Source organism: Telopea speciosissima, chromosome 6, assembly GCF_018873765.1.
Source record: "Telopea speciosissima isolate NSW1024214 ecotype Mountain lineage chromosome 6, Tspe_v1, whole genome shotgun sequence".
NCBI lineage: Eukaryota > Viridiplantae > Streptophyta > Magnoliopsida > Proteales > Proteaceae > Telopea > Telopea speciosissima.
The window spans coordinates 12,744,876-12,765,020 of record NC_057921.1 but is presented as its reverse complement, the minus strand read 5'-3'; the positions used below and the strand labels follow the sequence as shown (position 1 = coordinate 12,765,020).

General features: G+C 41.1%; 1 protein-coding gene across 2 annotated transcripts in view; it reads right to left on the bottom strand.

The window, feature by feature from the left end:
• Positions 1-13,525: 13,525 nt before the first annotated feature.
• Positions 13,526-20,145, bottom strand: part of LOC122665011 (protein transport protein SEC23-like) — a 113,840-nt gene continuing 107,220 nt past the window's right edge. For both annotated transcript variants that reach the window (XM_043861067.1, XM_043861066.1), the window contains one exon: positions 13,526-13,896. In XM_043861067.1, the coding sequence (XP_043717002.1) occupies positions 13,753-13,896 (144 nt within the window). In that variant the 3' untranslated portion in view covers positions 13,526-13,752. The remainder of the gene's footprint in view (positions 13,897-20,145) is intronic.

Here is a 20,145-nt window from a genome sequence, read left to right as displayed (position 1 = left end):
TCTTGATAATTTTGATGAATTAACGTGTGCATGACTATACTGTGATGCCATTCACCATGTGTTGAAATGGTATCTGATACCATATATTTTTTACTTTTAATCCTGGCCCTATATCTGGATATATTAAAATATCCAATAAAGATGAAACTCAGATATTTGATGAGAGACCAGACGGTTATAGCGGCACTCTCCAAAGACGGTTGGATTACCAGCAACAGATTCCACAAATAACGGAAAGGATCAAGGAGGGGACCACACAAAGAATAAAAGAATAAAGAGCCCGCGTGCAGCGAGGAAGGAGGATAACTGTCATGCAACAACTATTAAGAAGATTGATGGAAGAAAGAAAAGGGGAGGATATATAAGAGAACACATTTTCGATGAAGAGGACAGATCTTTTTGAATGGAAATAAGAGAAAAAAGTGATTTGATGATTCTTGTAGGAAATTCCAGATCTTCCTTTATTTTTCTCCTCTGTTCGTTACTAGTATAATCATTTTTTAGTTTTCATCAAAAGGAGGTCGCCCATGGATTAATCCCTGGGAGAAATCTTGGTGAAACATTTTGGCGCCGTCTGTGGGAACGAAGGAAAACACCTGCGAAGATCCCACCATCCATCATCCACGAAGGTCATTGTCGGAGATCTCGTCATGACCACCATGAGAAACCAGTCGAGACTTACTCGATCAGTGGCCTGCCCTACAGTTCCTCCAAAACCATCAGTCGGAGGACACAAAGAAGCTAGATCGGGTGACTCACGGAAGGCACCAGAAAATCTTGAACCAAGAAATCAAGATTTACCTCATCTGGAAAACTCTCAGCATCAGCGCTCCGGGAATCTTCAATGCTATGTCACCATAGAGCAGTTTGACGAGATGCAGGCTCAATGGGATGATAAGTTAGAACAGATGATGGAGCTGCAACGAGAATTATTACGGGGAGCTCCGTTACCCCCTCCTCCGCCTCCACGTCGTGAAAGATCACGATCACTGGAGTGTAGCGAGAATCACAGTAATGCTAATGATGCGCGACGAAGGAATAAGGAGGCGCAGGAAAACCCCAAGAATCAAGATTCATATATGACAAAAGCAGAATGGTTCTTGAATGAAAAAGTTATGGAGCTTCAAGATCAGATCCTAGAAGTCAGAAGAGAAAAGAATCAAGCCTCTATACCCAATTTTCACTTTACTATAGATTTACCTTTCATAGATGAAGTACGATTGGAAGCTCTACCAAAAGGATTCAAGATGCCTCTTATGGATCAATATTCAGGAACCACAGACCCAGAGGATCATCTAAAAACCTTCAAATCTCTCCTATTCTTTCAAGGAGCTTCGGATGCTATAATGTGTAGAGCTTTCCCATCCACATTGAAGGGAGCAGCTCAACAATGGTTTTCTCATCTCCCACCACAATCTTTTTCTAATTTCACAACCTTGGCAAGAGCCTTCTTAGCACATTTTGTTAGCAGCAAGGTGCATAAGAAAACAACTGCCAACCTTTTAGCAATAAAGCAGAGATCTGATGAATCCATTAGAGAATTCCTCACAAGATTTAATAAAGAAGCCCTACAGGTGCACAACTTAGATCCCACGGTGAAATTCCAGGCATTGCATAGTGGAATCCGCGATGTGGAGCTGAAAAAGCCCCTAATCATGGATGAGCCTCAAGACATGTATGAATTGCTCGCCAGATGTGAGAAATATATAAATTTAGCTGAGGTTTTGGCAGCGAAAAAGGAAGAAAGAACTTAAAATAAAATTCAAGAAAGGAAAGAAGAAGCTTCCCGTGAGATTGGCATCAAACGCATCCGAGAAGATAAGGATTTCAAGAAGAACAAAGATGACAGGAAGGCCTGGGTACCAAAGACTATAGATCGAGAGCCAGAATCAGTTTATACCGCCCTGACGCATACTCGGGCACACATCTTGAATGAAATCAAGGATCAAGTAGCCCTGCGCTGGCCAGCTAAGATGGTTAAACTGGCATATGAGCGCAATAAGAATAAGTTATGTTGTTTTCATCAGGATCATGGTCATGATACTGAGGAGTGCCGACAACTGAAAGATGAAATTGAAACTCTCATACAGAGAGGGTGTTTGGGAAGATTTGTTAAGAAAGAAGGGGAAGAGTGAAAAACAGATTACTATGCTCAAGAACAGCAAGAAAAACAGAAAGCCCCCCATGAAAAAAGGAAAAGAAGAATCCAACCAAGGTAATCTTCATAAGGAAAACATGTCATTGAGAGAAATAGCTACCATATATGGACGACCTGGTTTTGGAGGAGAAACTTTGAGATCTCGGAAACAACATGCACGGAATGTATTCCAAGCTGAGATGACAAATAAAAGGAGGAGGATGGATTATCATATAACCTTTACCAAGGAAGATTTAAGGGATATACAGACTCCCCATGATGATCCATTGGTGATAAAGATGGTCATCGCAAACTGCTTAGTAGGGAGAATCCTGGTAGATAATGGAAGTTCAGCTGATATTTTGTATTACGACGCATTTGAAAAAATGCTATTAAAACCCGAGATGCTGAAGAGAGTAGAATCTCCCTTATATGGATTCAACAGAGCACTTGTACGGGTGGAAGGCTCTATTGAACTGCCAGTTACTGTGGGAATAAAACCTAAGCTTTCCACTATAATGATGAACTTTCTAGTGGTAAAGGTGGACTCAGTACACAATGGTATATTGGGGAGACCCGGCCTCAACGCACTTCAAGCTGTGGTCTCAACACCACATTTGGTTATGAAATTCCCTACTGAGCAAGGCATAGGGGAATGTCAAGGCAACCAAGCTACTGCACGCCACTGCTATGAAGGATATCTTCGATCTAAGGGCAAAGAACCTCAGATGCATCTCATTCATTTGAGCGATAACCGAGATATGGAAGAGTAAGAACGGAGTGAACCAGCTGAAGAATTAGTCCCTGTAGAAGTAGTAGAAGGTGACCCAATGCGAGTTCTCCAAATCGGAGCCAATTTAAGCCATGAAAGAAGGGTTGCACTTATAAGGTGTCTAAGAGCCAATTCCGATGTCTTTGCCTGGTCAGCTTCAGACATGCCAGGGATAGACAGAAAGATAGCAGAGCATCACCATAATGTCCATCTGACGACTAAACCAGTGTTCCAAAAGAAAAGGACCTTTTCTCCAGAATGACAACAGAAAATAAGTGAAGAAATAAACAAATTGCTCGAAGTAGGATTTATTGAAGAAGCCATCTATCCAGAATGGCTCTCTAATGTCGTGATGGTGCCCAAATCAAATGGGAAGTGACGAATGTGTATTGATTTCACCGACTTGAACAAAGCTTGCCCCAAGGATTATTACCCTCTGCCTCGAATTGATCTAGTAATAGATGCGATGGCAGGTCATGAAATGCTTTCTTTTATGGATGCATATTCAGGATATAATCAGATTAAGATGTATGAGCCAGACATACTCAAAACTTCCTTTATCGCCGGAAGAGACACTTATTATTATATACGCATGCCTTTCGGATTGAAGAATGCAGGAGCGACTTATCAACATCTGATAAACTATCTCTTCAGACATTAGCTAGGGCGGAATGTTGAAGTATAGGTAGATGACATGCTGATCAAGAGTTTAAAAGCATCGGATCATGTATCCGACTTGAACGAAGCATTTCAAGTACTAAGAGAAAGCAGAATGAAATTAAACCCGACCAAATGTGCTTTTTGGGTAATGTCGGGAAAGTTCCTTGGCTTTATGGTTTCGAAAAGAGGAATAGAAGCGAATCCAGTAAAAATTCAAGCCATATTGGAGATGAGCCCTCCACAAAAGGTTAAGGAGTTACAAGAACTTACAGGGAGGCTAGCTGCTTCAGGAAGATTTATTTTCGTCTCGGGAGAGCGTTGTTTGCCATTCTTTAAAGCCTTAAAAAATTGAAGGAAGGAAAGAGAAACAAAAGGGGTTAAACTCACTTTTGAGTGGTCTGATGAATGTCAAATAGCCTTTATTAAATTGAAAGAATACTTGATGAGACCACCACTTCTGGCCAAACCTGAACCAGGAGACATACTACAATTATATCTAGCCATTTCAAGAGCAGCAGTGAGCGCAGTTCTGGTCAGGAGAGACGGACGAGTTCAGAAGCCAATATACTATGTCAGCAAAGTCCTCTTGGATACGGAAACCAGATACAACACAATAGAGAAATATGCGTATGCATTAATCACAGCAGCCAGGAAGTTGAGGCCTTATTTCCAGGCACATAGCATCGAGGTAATCACTAATCAACCTTTGAAGAAGATTTTATCAAAGCCTGATCATTCAAGATGGTTAGTGGCATGGTGCATGGAGTTAGGGGAATTTGACATCCATTACAAGCCCCGAACTGCAATAAAAGCTCAGGCCTTGGCAGATTTTGTGGTAGAATGTACACTTCCTGATGAGGAAATCACTACCACCGCAGAACCCGAGGAGACAACGGAAGAATGGATGCTATATGTAGATGGTTCATCCAGCGCATACGGGTGTGGGGTAGGTTTGATATTAACCAGCCCAGGAGGATTTATTGTGCAATACGTGCTAAGATTCGAATTCCAGGCCACTAATAATGGGGCAGAATACGAAGCTCTGGTTGTAGGATTGAAGCTGACAAAAAGTCTAATGGTGAAGCGTATTACTGTACACAGTGATTCTCAGCTAATAGTTAATCAAGTCAAAGGGGAATATGATGCTAAAGAAACACGGATGGCCCAATATTTGAGAAGGGTTCAGGACTTGATTACGAACTTCAATCGTTTCGAGATATTACAAATACCTCAGGCACAAAATGCATCAGCAGATGCCCTCTCAAGACTTGCCATCTCGGATTTTCAAGATTTGGGCAGAACCGTGTATCTGGATATACTAACTACCCCGAGCATAGCACAATCCAAAGAAGTATTACCGGTGGAGACAGAACCTTGTTGGATGGACCCATTAATCAACTACCTCCAGGAGGGCATATTACCCACCGATAAAGAAGAAGCCAAGAAAGTCAGGATGAGAGCTGCCTGATATACAATGATAGAAGGAACATTATATAAGAAGGCATTTGCAATGCCATATCTAAAATGTCTCCGACCATCAGAAGCAGAACATGTACTTCGGGAGATACATACAGGCATTTGCGGACAACACTTGGGGGGCATATCACTAGCCCACAAGGTCATTAGACAAGGATATTTTTGGCCATACCTCCGCAAAGAAGCATTAAGTTTTGTTCGCAAACACCTGAAATGTCAGAAATTTGCATCAATTGTTCGTCAACCAACTACCTAGCTCACTTCCATATCTAGTCCCTTATCCTTCGTACAATGGGGAATGGACATATTGGGACCTTTCCCCAAAGCATTTGGAGGCAAGCAATTTGCAGTAGTAGCTGTTGATTATTTCACCAAATGGGTAGAAGCAGAAGCATTGGCAACTATCACAGCAGCAAAAGTCTGGAAATTCTTTTTGCACTCGGTTATATACCGATATAGAATCCCGAGAACCCTCATTACTGATAATGGGAAACAGTTTGAGCAGAAATTTAAGGAATTTAGTGACCAATATGAAATTCAATTAAGAAAGACCTCAGTAGCCCACCCACAATCCAATGGATTGGCGGAAGCAACGAACAAAATTTTATTGGATGGAATCAAGAAAAAACTCGAAACGGCCAAAGGATTATGGGTGGAAGAATTTCCCAATATTCTTTGGGCATACCGAACGACCACAAGGTTAGCAACTGGAGAAACACCCTTCTTGCTGGCATATGGAACTGAAGCAATACTCCCAGTGGAAATAGGAGAAACATCATTAAGGATACAACTCTATAATCCCGAGATCAACAATGAAGAACTACGAGTACATTTAGACTTGTTGGAAGAAATCCGAGAGACAGCTCAAATGAAAAATGCAGTACACCAGCAGCGAATGGCATGCTACTACAATGCAAAGTTGAAAACCAGAAGGTTCCACTAGGGAGAGTTGGTTCTACACAAGCTAGAAGCCTCAGACCCGAGGTCTATGGGGAAGTTATCACCCAACTAGGAAGGACCGTATAGAATCTCCAAACGAGTAGCTCCTTGGGCGTATCATTTGGAAACTTTAGAAGGGACATACATAACCCGGTCTTGGAATGCTGAAAACTTACGAAAATTCTATCAGTAAAAGGTCAGCTTACTGATTATGTTAAACTACAACTTTTGTAAATCTGTTATGATTCTCAATGGAATAAAGTGAAATACAAGTTGACAATAAGCATACAAAATTTCCTACAAATAGTGAGCTGAGGAGCATAACATGATCAGTGGGCATATTGTTCTCCAGATGGTCACCCGACCATAGTGGTGAGTTGCACCATAGGGGCGCTTCCCCAAAAAAATGATGGTCACTCGACCATAATGTTGAGTTGCACCATAGGGGCGCTTCCCCAAAGAAATGATGGTCATCCGACCATAATGGTGAGTTGCACCATAGGGACGTTTCCCCAAAGAAATGATGGACATCCGACCATAATGGTGAGTTGCACCATAGGGGCGCTTCCCTAAAGAAATAACGGACATCCGACCATAATGGTGAGTACATCATCAAAGCCGAGACAAGACAATAAAAGGTATCAGTGGAAGCACAGATTTAATTTATAAGAAGACTGTACAAAGAAGGCATAATAAAGCAAAGCAATCTCTTTATTAATATTCAATATAATTGTACAAGTATGAATTTACAAGCTTTCAAAGAAAACTGTCACACTTCTTTAAGCAATGGTGCACATGAAGACAGAAAATACAGTCCATCACGGATACAAATCCACCGAGGAAGAAATCTGACTACTTCGTGACACAATCACACCGTCAAGTCCACCAAGGAAGAAACCTGGCTATTTCAAGGCACAACCACACCGCCAGGAGATTATGAATAGGGGGGACCAGTATGGAAGAAAGCCGAGGAAGATTGAACATCAAGAACCCAAGTATTATATTTCCACCTCGGTAATCAATACCAAGCTCGGTGCTGGATAAATGGCACCAGCTGCTTTAGGCACCCCCTGAGAATCCGAAGAAGACAACTTCGCTGAAGGTGATTCACTCTCAAGCATGGTGAAGGAAACCACAAGACCCCTATTTCAACCTCTCACAAATTAGTGATGGAAAGAAATCAAAAAATCCTGGGAGAAAACAAAGGCATTTAGGGCCCTTCAGCAGCTCGGAAGATCCACGCCACCGGTCACCAAATATGTTAATAGTGAAGATCGACCGCGAGAAATCTCCTACGGATTCTCCACCTCTCCAAAACAACCTTCCTTTTACAGAGAGATAGAGAAAGGAAGATATCTCAGAGAGGTACCATCACAGCCTAACAACTCAAAAGACGTTGTGTGTCGATTGAGGATCGAAGCTATGATGAAAAATGTCGATTGAAGATTGAAGCCGAAAGCAAAATCTCTATAAGGTAAAATTCTTCGAGTTTTGTATTCTTCATGTGCATGAGAACTTCCATGGTCAAGATGATACTGAAGATATAAAATCTCTATGAGATGGCCATAACAATAGCGAAACAAGGCCATGGAAGAGTAAGCATCTCTCCTTCAAAACTGAAGACAATAGAAAAATCTCCCAATATATAAAGCGAAGCGACGGTTCGAGATAAAGAAGAAATTAATAAGACAACTATCCCACGTTCAAAGAAGTTACATCTTGAGCCACGTGTTCCAATCCTGATGAGTTCGTACTACGTCCACGTTCAGAAAAGGTGCAATTTTTGAAACAATGATTCAGTTCTCTCAACAGTTCTGATAAGCATAAAGCTATGAGGAGTGCCAATTAAATAGGGAAGCAATAAATGGAAGTTCATCGAAACCGCCAAAAATCTTGGAAAAGTGAGATATTCATTATTGAGTAGATCATAATACCAAAAGATGTACGTCATCAAATACAAGGTATGCAAAATATCATTGTATTTCTTCTGGAAAATATATATGAATAATTAAAAATATCAAAAATAAATAAATAAATAAATAAAATAAAATAATTAAAATTACAAAGTTTTGAAGAATCTAACTCGGGACACTACGGATTAGGGGGCAAGGCCCAGAAACATTTTGCAGGGTAGGAAGAGTAGGAATAGGGGGCAAAGGCCCAGGAACATTCTGTGGGGGAGGAAAGGCAGGAATAGTTAAGGACAAAGGATCCAGTATCACCTCCTGAATAGGAACTTGAGGGTCAAACCCTAATTCTATCCTATTCCACTCAAAATCTAGGATAACATCTTTTAACTGAAGAAACAACCGATGAGCTCCTTCTTTCTCCTTCTCCTTACAAAAATGTTTGAAGGCTGGAGAATCAAGTATATGAGTGATTGTTAGGTTCGCCGTAGCTCGTCTTTTAGCCCATACATAATCACCGACATCATCCACAATATCCTGAGCATAGTCTAGTCTTGCAGCCAAGTCATCCTCCCGACGTTCCAGGGCCTGAAACGTCTCCAATTCCTCTTTTAATTTCTTCAACTCTTCCTTTAGCTCCTTAGATTCCGCCTGTAACCTGAAGTGATGCTTCGCCAGAACAGTATTGGCACGACTCAATACTTCTACTTGAGACTCTAGCTCCTTTTCGCGTTTCGAGATTACCCGAGATAACGTGTTCAGTGAAAAGACAAACTCCTAAGTAAAGGAATGAGCCAATTATGACAAAATCCAATATATAAATATAGCGAATAAACAAGTAGAAAGGAAAAGACTGACGAAGAAATTTAAAATCCTTCCATTGAATCATAAAAACAAGAAAGAAAAACACTAAAAATCTTAAACATTAGAAGTGTTATCAGGAATCTCAGTAGTGGTAGAAAGATTTAAGGCGGGGGAGGGAATACACATCCCTCCTTCAACAAACGATTCTAGCTTTTGATCGGGAGCAACATTCATAGCATTAGCAATAGTCACCTCAACAACGTCACCACTTATAATCAAATCAGAACCAACCTTGGCCCCTGGATCCATAGTTTTTGGAGGAATATGCTGAGGAATTTAAGAAGAGGAAGGAGGAACATCTGATTGCCCTGCTAAGGAACCAGGCCTGAAAGTACCAGATTCCAATCGCTCGATCATCACATCGATTTCTCGAATCCCTTTGAACTTAAAATCTGGTTGTCTTTCTCTCACTTGCTTCCACAATGAATAAGCAGTATTCATTAAAGTTAAGGAAGCAGTCCCTTTGTGCATCTCCTGACATGCTTCTGAAAGAAGATATTCTTCGATAGCTTGAGCTTTAGCTGTAGACATTTGGTTTTTCATTTCATCAATCTCAGTCTGCTTGTCATCAAGTGCTATTTTCTTTCTATCTATCCTCTTCCTCTCCTTCTTAAGAGCATTTTTTTAAGACTTAGCTGACACCTCGGTCAATTTCAACTTCTCTTGAACTCTTGACAATGATTTTTCAACAGAATCCTTCTCAGCTTTCACTGTTTTCAACTCATCATTCAAACGAATTCGTTGACTCTCAGAAAACTCGAGAGACCTGTTCATCACTATCAGATCTTCCTCTAATTTTTTGTATACATCAGCCACGCTCCTCCTATGTAGCACCAACTCAGAAAGATAACCCAATGCCTGAATGACACCAAACCGAGGTCAGAAAATATATATATAGAAAATAAAGAGGAAAAGAATAGAACAAAAAGCTCACCTCATAATTTCGAGCAAAAGTAGATTGCTCTAGCAACATGTCAGGCATCCCAGAAAGTAAAACTTGATCCTCTGGAGCGATGCCCTTCAAAACCCACTCCTCGGAAGCAATAAGATCACTAACCACCTTTTGATCCTTAGTAATGGACCATTCTAGGATAAACACTCCAATGTCTGCTTTCTCTTTACCTTTATTCTTCCAAAGAACATTAGGAAGGTCGGTAGGTACAATGGAAGACCCACCGGCATTATGATCAATTAATCCTGTAGAAGAACCGACCTCTTGGGGGATTGGCTCCATAGTGAGATTGCCTCCTTCCTTTGGGGAGGGACCTTCGACCTCGGTATTTCGAGAAGATGTAGGAGAAGGTCTTATTAGCCCTTTCTTGGAAAGACCCTTATCTCCCGAGGAGGAAGACACTTTTCTTTTCTTACCCATACTCACCTCTGGAGGTTCAGAAATCTGGTTCCCATCAATGCGAAGATCTTTCTCCACTATGTGGCTAGTCAAAGAGTCCAAACCGAAATTCACTGCAACATATACAAAAAAAATAATATATCATAAATATAAAACAAAACAATATAAATCCTTATTTATTATTCATAAGACCTCCATTCCCGAGGTACTCACCCATATCTAGTAAATCAACAGCTTCACCCTTGATTTGATTCCCATCTACCATAATAGCTTCAAAACTAGTTTGATCAACAGCATCTAAGGGAATAATCTTGTTCCCCTTTCCAGTATCAGGGAAACCCCAATTAGTAGGACACCTCGGTCCTGTATGGACTGCCTAGAAAAATCGTTGTTTCCAGCCATGGTTGGAGGTTGGAAAAGACCCAACAACAGGGACACCACTACGCTGGTGAAAATAATACCATCCGGGGTGGGTACTCACATGATTTAGGGTGAAGCATTTTATAAACAAACTTATAGAAATCTGTCTCTTCAATCTGAGACACTTGATCTGAAAAGCCCCAATACTTCTCCAACCATTAGGGACCAGTTGGTAAGGAGAAATTTGATAATGTCTAAGAAGACGTCCTACAAAAATGGAGAGCGGATATTGGTGGTCAGCCTCGAAGGCATCCAAAAGAAGACCCACTTCCCCATGACGGGGTCGATTCAGCCTCTCTTTGGAAGAAGGAACCCTTAGTTCAATATCTTCTGAGATCCCATAAACACAACGGATCTCCATGAGATTGAAAATGAAGATAACAGAAGCAATCTCACCCACTCCTTTCCCAATAGTAGGATCCAGTTGTGGCTGTTTAATCTGATAACCTCTCCTTCCTAATTGTCTCATAGAATCCAAAGTAGAAACATTAGTCGGAATCTCGGAAGCATTCCTAGGGGTAAATATCGAAACCCTAGAGATCGATTCTTCTGGTAAAGATGTGAAAGAAGACATTCTTCGATTTTCTCCCTGAACAAAACCATAATACAAAGTCACGCACTCATCCAATAAAGAAGCAACTTCATCGTTTTCCACTCTTGAAACTTTTCCTTTATGTTTTTCCATTTTCCTAAATGCAAATAAAAACAGAAAAAGAACTCAAATTGAAAGAAAAAGGGGGAAATATCAAGCGTATACTCACTTGGATCAGAAGAACCTACACTTGAAAAGGATGTAAGAAGCCGAGTAATATCACCAGACTCAGAAAAGGCCTCCAACCGAGAAGGTTCAATAAACAATGAAGTACGGGATATAGAGAGTCCTTGAAAATTCTCGCAAAATTTTTTGGTTTGAACAGCAAAGAAGATGAAAAGACCTAGACTTGAAAGTAAGAGCATAGGAAAAGATAGAAGAGTATAAAAAAAGAAAAAATTGAATTTTATAACTCCCTGATAAAGTCTCTCAAAAGGTGCGAAGGGATGAATCCGTTCTCGCTCCCACGTGTTAAACATAGACTCTTAATATGATATTCAAAATATAAGATACATATGGATAAACAATACATTGAAATCATAAGTAAATTAGTAAAATCTTACCAAGATTGTATTCTCTTCACCTTAACCAAAACATTTAATAAGGTAAAGAGAATAGGGGGCAAGTGATACCATATATTTTTTACTTTTAATCCTGACCCTATATCTAGATATATTAAAATATCCAATAAAGATGAAACTCAGATATTTGATGAGAGACTAGACGGTTATAGCGTCACTCTCCAAAGACGGTTGGATTACCAGCAACAGATTCCACAAATCACGGAAAGGATCAAGGAGGGGACCACACCAAGAATAAAAGAATAAGGAGCCCACGTGCAGCAAGGAAGGAGGATAACTGTCATGCAACAACTATTAAGAAGACTGATGGAAGAAAGAACAGGGGAGGATATATAAGAGAACACATTTTCGATGTAGACGACAGATCTTTTTGAATAGAAATACGAGAAAAAAGTTATTTGATGATTCTTGTAGGAAATTCCAGATCCTCCTTTATTTTTCTCCTTTGTTCGTTACTAGTATAATCAATTTTTAGTTTTCATCAAAAGGAGGTCGCCCATGGATTAATCCCTGGGAGAAATCTTGGTGAAACAGTATCAATTGTAAGAAAGAAACATATGATTGAAAGAGATTAAATGAGTAACGGAATTTGACTTGATTTCTATAATTGAAAATGTATATTTTGAATAGGATATATTTGTGAATTTTGACCGACTCTGTGATTGGTGAGAGAATCCTAGGGTAGACTTTACTCACTGAGCTGTTGTAGCTTATCCCTTAGGGACCCCTCTTTCCAGTTTTGCAAGACGACCTTGGGGATTTGCTACTATATAGTGAACAAGACACGATCGAGTTATACCTGCGTTGAATGATGCTGTAGAAATCTGGTGGGTTTAGCCTTAGAGAAACATGTGACTCACGGGTGGAGGTACTCTTGTGTAATACTTCCAAGGGAATATTTTAGCATTATAATATTTGATGTTTCACTGCGGCGTTCTGATAATTCTGTAAAATTAACGGAATTGTATCAATTGATGGAAGGTTGATCATAATTATTTTATTGGTAAAGTGATTAATATATTTCGACCTCATAGTCAGCACCCGTGAGGGTTGCAACTTCCCTTATCAAGTGATGTATAACTGTACATATATCTTCAGATGGAAAGCGTCCACTGGTCTAGATGCCACCAACTATAATGGCATGGAGAAAAATAATAATACTTATAGTGGTGGTGGTGGTAGTAAAAATAACAAAGAATGCTACCTAGTTGCATGGTCCGCGTGACTCCTGCGTCTGGACACACAAGTGCACGAAAAGGACCGTGCTGCTCCTCATAGAAAGGCTAAAATCCCGCCTAGGTTGATGCTTGCAAGAGTTCGCTACCATTGGCCAGCGTACACACGCAAGCACTAGAGGCCCATACAACGAATTCTGTTCCTAGTAACAATAACAATAATAGTAATAATTTATAACAATAACAATAACAATAACAATAATGGAATTCCTTGGACATTAAGACAAATTTTCAGGCAGAAATCACCTCTTATTCTTGGCATTCAAAAAGCCAAGGAATCACAAATTTCTTACTTATAGATAGAGTCTAACTCAGCTGCGGTAGTGATCTGGGTGTCTCCCATGGTTTCCGTGTCAACCGTGGTTGGCTTTGCAACCCTATATGCGGTCTATTCAGTGGAAGATTACGCATTGCTTTAGAGAAGCTAACCCAATTGTGTATTATTTAGCTAAGGAGGCTGCAAAATCTGGATTACAGTTTCCTTCTCAGAATAATAAAACATATCAACCAAGCAGGTATGCTGGCAGCTGAGCAAGTTGTGGATGTTCAGGTTAGAACCAAAGAATGATGCCATATCCAGCCCACAACAGATTATGGCACCAAAGAACTAATAATTAAAGGAAATGAATATTGAGAATGGAGGGCGTAAGTTTCCAACATAAGCAAGTCTTTGAACAAACACCGGGAGCCCAGAAACTACACTAAAGTGGAATTATGAAAATTACAGAGTGCAGGCAAAGCAAGAAGCATGATTCTCCAACTTACTGTACAAGGAATTAAGACGAATTTTTACAGACCTAGACCGCTTTGTACCAAAATTATTGTTGAACTGCCAGCCTTTGGAGATGATCCAAGAATACTTCGAAGCTGACATCATCCGTGAAGATTACATCCCCTCCTAGTGAAGCAGAGCTGGAGCTGTATGTGGTTGAGGGATTCAATTTTGCCAACAGAAAGCGGGCCTGCATTAAGTCATAAGAAAATAAATAACGCAGTCATCTCAATCTGGAAAGAGAATGTCAGTTATATTGGAACAGAATACCATGGGGGTATTCTGGATTTTTTTCCTTTATTATTTGTTAGTTTCTTATGTGGTTTAATCCCACATTGCTTATGTAATTATTTTTACTATTTCATTATAGTTATAAATACAATGTGCTTGGGATGAACTAATCATCCAAGCATTAACCTAATTCAAATCTGTTTCTACATGGTATCAGAGCAGATTTCGAACTAGGGACACCAATTTTTCTTGGTTTTTGTTCTTCTTCTCTTCTAATTCTCTCCTTCTTCTCCCTTGTTCTTCATTCCCATATAGGGCAGCACTGATGAGGTAATCATGCGATCCAGTTGCTGCCCCCATTACCTCATTTATGACTTATAATTCTGTTCGATAGACTCCAATCAACACTGCTGCGATATTGGTTCTTCAGTTCCTTCTTGGAGATTGCTTCTACATCAGATACAAGGGCTCCTCTCCTCTCTTTGAAGACCAGAAGCTGCTGCAGAATTGTTGTTTTATTGGTTCAGAAATTATTCCTCAAGATTGAAGACTTCCTTGAGATCGATTCCTCCATTATCAGGGTTTTTCTCAAAACCCTGACATCTATCGATCTTAGGGTTATTGTTGCCCGCTGATGCTGATTTTTTGCAGGTGTTTTCTTCACTTATAAGGGCTCCTTCGACAGCTATATCAGCTTCTACAGATCTGTTTTTTGGTGTGTGAAGACATTGAGATCGATCTCATCATTACAGGGTTTTTTAAACCCTAATTCTATCGATATTGGGCTGCTTGCACCTGGTTTTTTATCGATTTTTACGCAGATGTGTTTCTCTTATTAAGGACTTCTCTACCTCGAGTTTTTCAGCCACTTTGATATTATTTATTGCAGCCTAGGCTCATCCATCGATTCCATCAATTTAGGGTTTTGTTCAAAACCCTAAAAACCATAATCGATCAAGGTTCCTTTTTGGCTGCTGGTTCTATTTGTTTGGGCCTTTACTTGAAGTTGTTTGGCCTTCTCTGCTGCCGGTATGGGTGACTCTACCAACTCTCTGCTACTTACTTCATGATGGCAATCACAAGACAGATTATCACAACTTTCCACCTAACCCCATCAAACTGGATGGCTCAAATTACCTTCTGTGGTCCAGATCAGCCTCCTTTGCCATTGCTGGCCGTGGCCTCACTGACCATATTGATGGTACTATTGTTAAGCCTAGTGATAAAGGCCTTGATCAGACTAAGTGGCTGGCCAATAATGGTGTTCTCATGTCCTACCTCATAGGTTCTATGACTTGACTTTCTGACATAATTTTCTTCTTACGGATCTGCCGACCAGATTTGGGCTGCTTGCAAGGAGACCTACGGACAGGTTGGCAATGATGCCCAGGTTTATGAAATTCGAAAGAAGGTCCTTCACACTACTCAGGGAGACCTTTCTGTTTCGGACTACTATGCTTCTCTTCGCGACTGTGTGCAACATTGGATCATTACTCGATTTTCACCCCTCTACGATTCTTGATATTGCCTCTTATAAGAAACATGTGGACAAGATCAGAGTCTATGATTTTCTAGCTGGTTTGAATATGGAGTATGATCCCATTCGTGTTCAAGTGTTGGGCCATACACCTTTTCCCACACTTGAACAATCTTATGCATTGGTTTCTTCTGAGGAGAACCGTAGGGCTGCCATGTTACATCCTCCTATTACTGACAGATCTGCTCTCAAGGCTGCTGCCCCCATCACTCCTACACCTATTGGCACTGCTTCTCTTGGTGATTCTACTACAGGGACTGTTGTTTGTAAGCACTGTCACAAACCATATCACACCAAAGAGAGGTGCTGGAAACTTCATGGGAAACCAGCTGACTTTGAAGCAAAACGGGCTGCCAAGACCAAGACCAAGACAAAGCCCAAGGCCCATCAGACTGAGACTGTTACTACTGACCCTGGTCTATCCCAGGATGAGCTACAGGCATTTCGACGTATGCTGAGGTCTTCCGCTGCTGCTGCCTCTACTACATCAGCTACTGCCAATTCTTCCGCTCATTCAGGTTCACACTTTGCCCGGTCAGGTATTCCTTTTGGCGGTCATTGTGCTTCTATAGCCTCCCATCCTTGGATCATAGATTCTGGGGCTACAAATCATATGACCGGTTCCTCTAGTTTGTTTCATCGATACTCTCATACTTCTGGGAAGGACAAGGTCAAGGTAGCTGATGGTTCTCTTTCATCTATCTCTGGAAAGGGAATCATCAACTGCACTTCCTCCCCTTCCATTAACTTCTGTTTTGCACATTCCTAATTTTACTACTAACCTTCTTTCCATTAGTAGTATTACTCGTGATCTTAACTACAAAGTTACTTTCTTTCCTTCTCATTGTGTGTTTCAGGATCTGGCCTCTGGGAAGACGATTGGATTGGGTAAAGTGCACGGTGTGCTGTACCTGCTGATGATGGTCGCTTCTCTCCACCACCATTACCTTCTCCACTACACGAGAACTCTATGGTCTCTTCTGAACTCTACCAGTGGCACTCTAGGTTAGGTCACCCCACTTTAGGAATTTTAGCACATTTATTTCCTAGTTTGGTCACCCTACAAACTAAGGATGACTTTTTTTGTGAGGCGTGTGTTCTGGCCAAACAGACACGTTCAAATTATCCTATTTCAAATAAAAGAAGTTCTTCTTGTTTTGAGTTAGTGCATTCTGATGTTTGGGGCCCTAATCGTAAACCCTCTATTTCTGGCCATCGGTGGTTTGTCTCTTTCATTGATTGTCATTCTAGGAACACATAGGTCTATCTCTTGTACACCAAAAATCAAGTTTTTTCATGCTTTCAACACTTTCATAAAATGGTCCAAACTCAGTTCCAAGCTATTCTCAAAATATTGAGAAGTGATAATGGAACAGAGTATAAAGAATCACAATTTCAAAAATATTTGGCTGACCATGGAATCATTCATTAGACTAGTTGTGTTGATACCCCTGCCCAGAATGGTGTGGCAGAAAGGAAAAACAGCCACTTGTTAGAAATGGCCAGAGCATTAATGTTTGTGAGGAATGTCCCGTCTCAATATTGGGGGGATGCGGTTATCACGACAGCCTATCTCGGGCTTTGAGCCGACCGACTCTCCCTTCCCCAGCTCCGGTTAGGCATAAAGATATCCCTAGCCCGATCGGCAAGTAGAGTTGTAGGTTGGGGAATTTCTCAATAGAAAGTAGTCGATCAGGTTACTCGCGACCGGGGAGCGAATCATCAACGGATAGGAGAACGAGGTCGCGGGTGAGGTCGGTTCTATCCTCCCATCCCCCCATTCCAGTTTCAGATCAACAGTTAGGTTAGGTTCCCCAGCTTCTTCTTCATCGGCCCTAAAAGTAAGAGAGATAGTCGGTTCATCAGTTCACATGCTGGCTGGCATCGGCTGCTCCCTCTGCTTCTGGTTTCGTGGGATCAATTCGATAGGCTGCCATCTCGGGTATTTCAGTCCCGTAGCCCCTCTGATGTTTTAATTGTTAATTCCTCCTTTACTGTGCCTTCCAAGGTGTTTGGTTGTGTGTGTTATGCTCGAGATACTAAATCTCCCAGCAAACTTGAACCTCGAGGACTCTGTTATATTTTCTTGGGTTATTCTCCAACCCAGAAAGGCTATAAATGTTACCATCCCCCTTCCCGCCGTACCATGGTTAGCATGGATGTTGTTTTCCATGAGTCCCTTTCTTATTATTCTTCGCCACCTCTTCAGGGGGAGAGTGCTAGTGAAGATGTGGCTTTCGAGATTCCTCTACCTGAGGAGCCTCTGGCTGCCCAGCCCTCTTTACCACCCACGGCTGTTATCCAGCCCCTTTGGGATGCTTCCCATCCACCCTTGGATGCTGCCCATCCTACTTTGGAGACCTCCCAACAACCTCTGGCTGTTCCTCCCTCACTTAATGGGAATCCTTTATAGGGGGAGACCATAGAAAATAATGTTGTTAATATTTCTACTCAGGGGGAGCAGACTCCGGTCTAGAGAACTATTGGTGAATTTTAGAAGAAAATTGGCAACTCCAACATGATCACCTATACAAGGGGAAGGTTCACAAGAGGGCAGTTGCATCCCACTATAGCACTAGTACCCATCCAATTGCCGGCTCCAGACACAGATCCTACATCTCCTGGTAATCGATCTCCTTCCGGCCTACCTATTGCACTTCGCAAAGGTACTAGGACTTGCACTTTACATCCCATATCTCATTTTGTTTCGTATAACTTTCTTTCTCCCTCTTTTCATGCATTTGTATCTTCTCTTTCCTCTGTTTCGGTTCCTAGAAATTGGCAGGAAGCATCTACAGATGGAAAGTGGAAGACAACAATGTTGGAAGAAATGAGAGCACTACACAAAAATAATACATGGGACCTTGTGACTCTTCCTCCAGGGAAAAAACCAGTGGGCTGTAGATGGGTCTTCATAGTTAAACAGAAGGCTGATGGTTCGGTGGACAGGTATAAGGCACGTTTGGTTGCAAAGGGGTTCACTCGGACTTATGGAGTTGACTATCGGGAGACCTTTGCACCGATGGCAAAGCTCAACACTTGTCGGTGTTATTATCTTGTCTTTGCAAATCTTGGGTGGGATCTTGACGGTTAGATGTCAAAAATGCCTTTCTCCACGGGGAGCTTGAGGAGGAGGTATATATGGACATTCCACCTGGTTTCTCTGATGACAGGACTAAGGGCAAAGTTTGTAAATTGAAGCGTGCCCTTTATGGCTTGAAGCAGTCACCCAGGGCCTGGTTTGACAGATTTCATAAGGCTATGATTTCAGCAGGTTACAAGCAGAGCAATGCTGATCACACTTTGTTTATCAGACGACTTGGTGACAAGGTTACTCTTCTCGTAGTCTATGTGGATGATATTGTGATCACTGGTAATGATGATGCTGCAATCAGGGATTTGAAAATTCTTCTTGGCCATGAGTTTGAGGTCAAAGATCTTGGTCCCCTAAAATATTTTCTAGGGATAGAAGTTGCTCGATCTTGAAAGGGCATCTTTCTTTCTCAAAGAAAATATGTCCTTGATCTATTGGAGACAGGCTACTTGGCGTCATCCTTCAGATACTCCTATGGAAGCTACTACAAAACTTAGGGAGAAAGAGGGTGAGCCGGTTGACAAGGGTGCCTATCAGCGGTTAATAGGCAAAGTAATCTACCTTTCCCACACACGCCCTGACATTGTAGTTGCTGTGAGTTTGGTGAGTCAGTTCATGCATGATCCATATTCCTCTCATATGGATGCGGTCCGTCATATTTTGAGGTACTTGAAGTCTGCTCCAGGAAAGGGAATTCTTCTATCTGCCAATGGTCACTTGAAGGTTGAAGCCTATACTGATGCCGCTTGGGTTGGTTCTCCTGACAGGAAATCCATCTCTGGCTACTGTTCCTTTGTGGGTGGAAACCTTGTCACATGGCGGAACAAAAAGCAGAATGTTGTGGCAATGTCTAGTGCTGAAGCCGAATTCCGCACAATGGCACAAGGAATTTGTGAACTGCTGTGGCTTAGAGGGTTATTGCAGGATATTGGTGTTGTTGTCCATCTTCCAATGATGCTTTATTGTCACAATAAAGCGGCCATTAGTATTGCTCATAACCCTGTCCAGCATGATCGCACGAAACATGTGGAGGTTGACCGACTTTTCATCAAGGAGAAGCTTAAAGCTGGCCTCGTTTGTGTTCCCTTTGTGAAGTCTTTTGATCAGCTAGCTGATGTGCTCACTAAGGGATTGAGTAGCAAGCTGTTTTATCCTATCTTAGTCAAGTTGGGCATGCATGATCTATATGCTCCAACTTGAGGGGGAGTGTTAGTTATATTGGGCCAGAATACCGTGGGGGTATTCTGGACTTTTTTCCTTTATTATTTGTTAGTTTCTTATGTGGTTTAATTCCACATTGCTTATGTAATTATTTTTACTATTTTATTATAGTTATAAATACAATGTGCTTGGGATGAACTAATCATCCAAGCATTAACCTAATTCAAATCTGTTTCTGCAGAGAATGAGAAGGAAAGAAACCTTTGGACAAAAAAAAAAAAAAAAAAAAAAAAAAAAAAACGATAGATTAAAAATGGTTCAAAAAGTGGAATTTAGTGAGATGATAAAAAACTGCGGATTCTGGTATTTTAAACACTATCAAAGCTCAGTTACATTACTAAGTAATAGATGTCCAC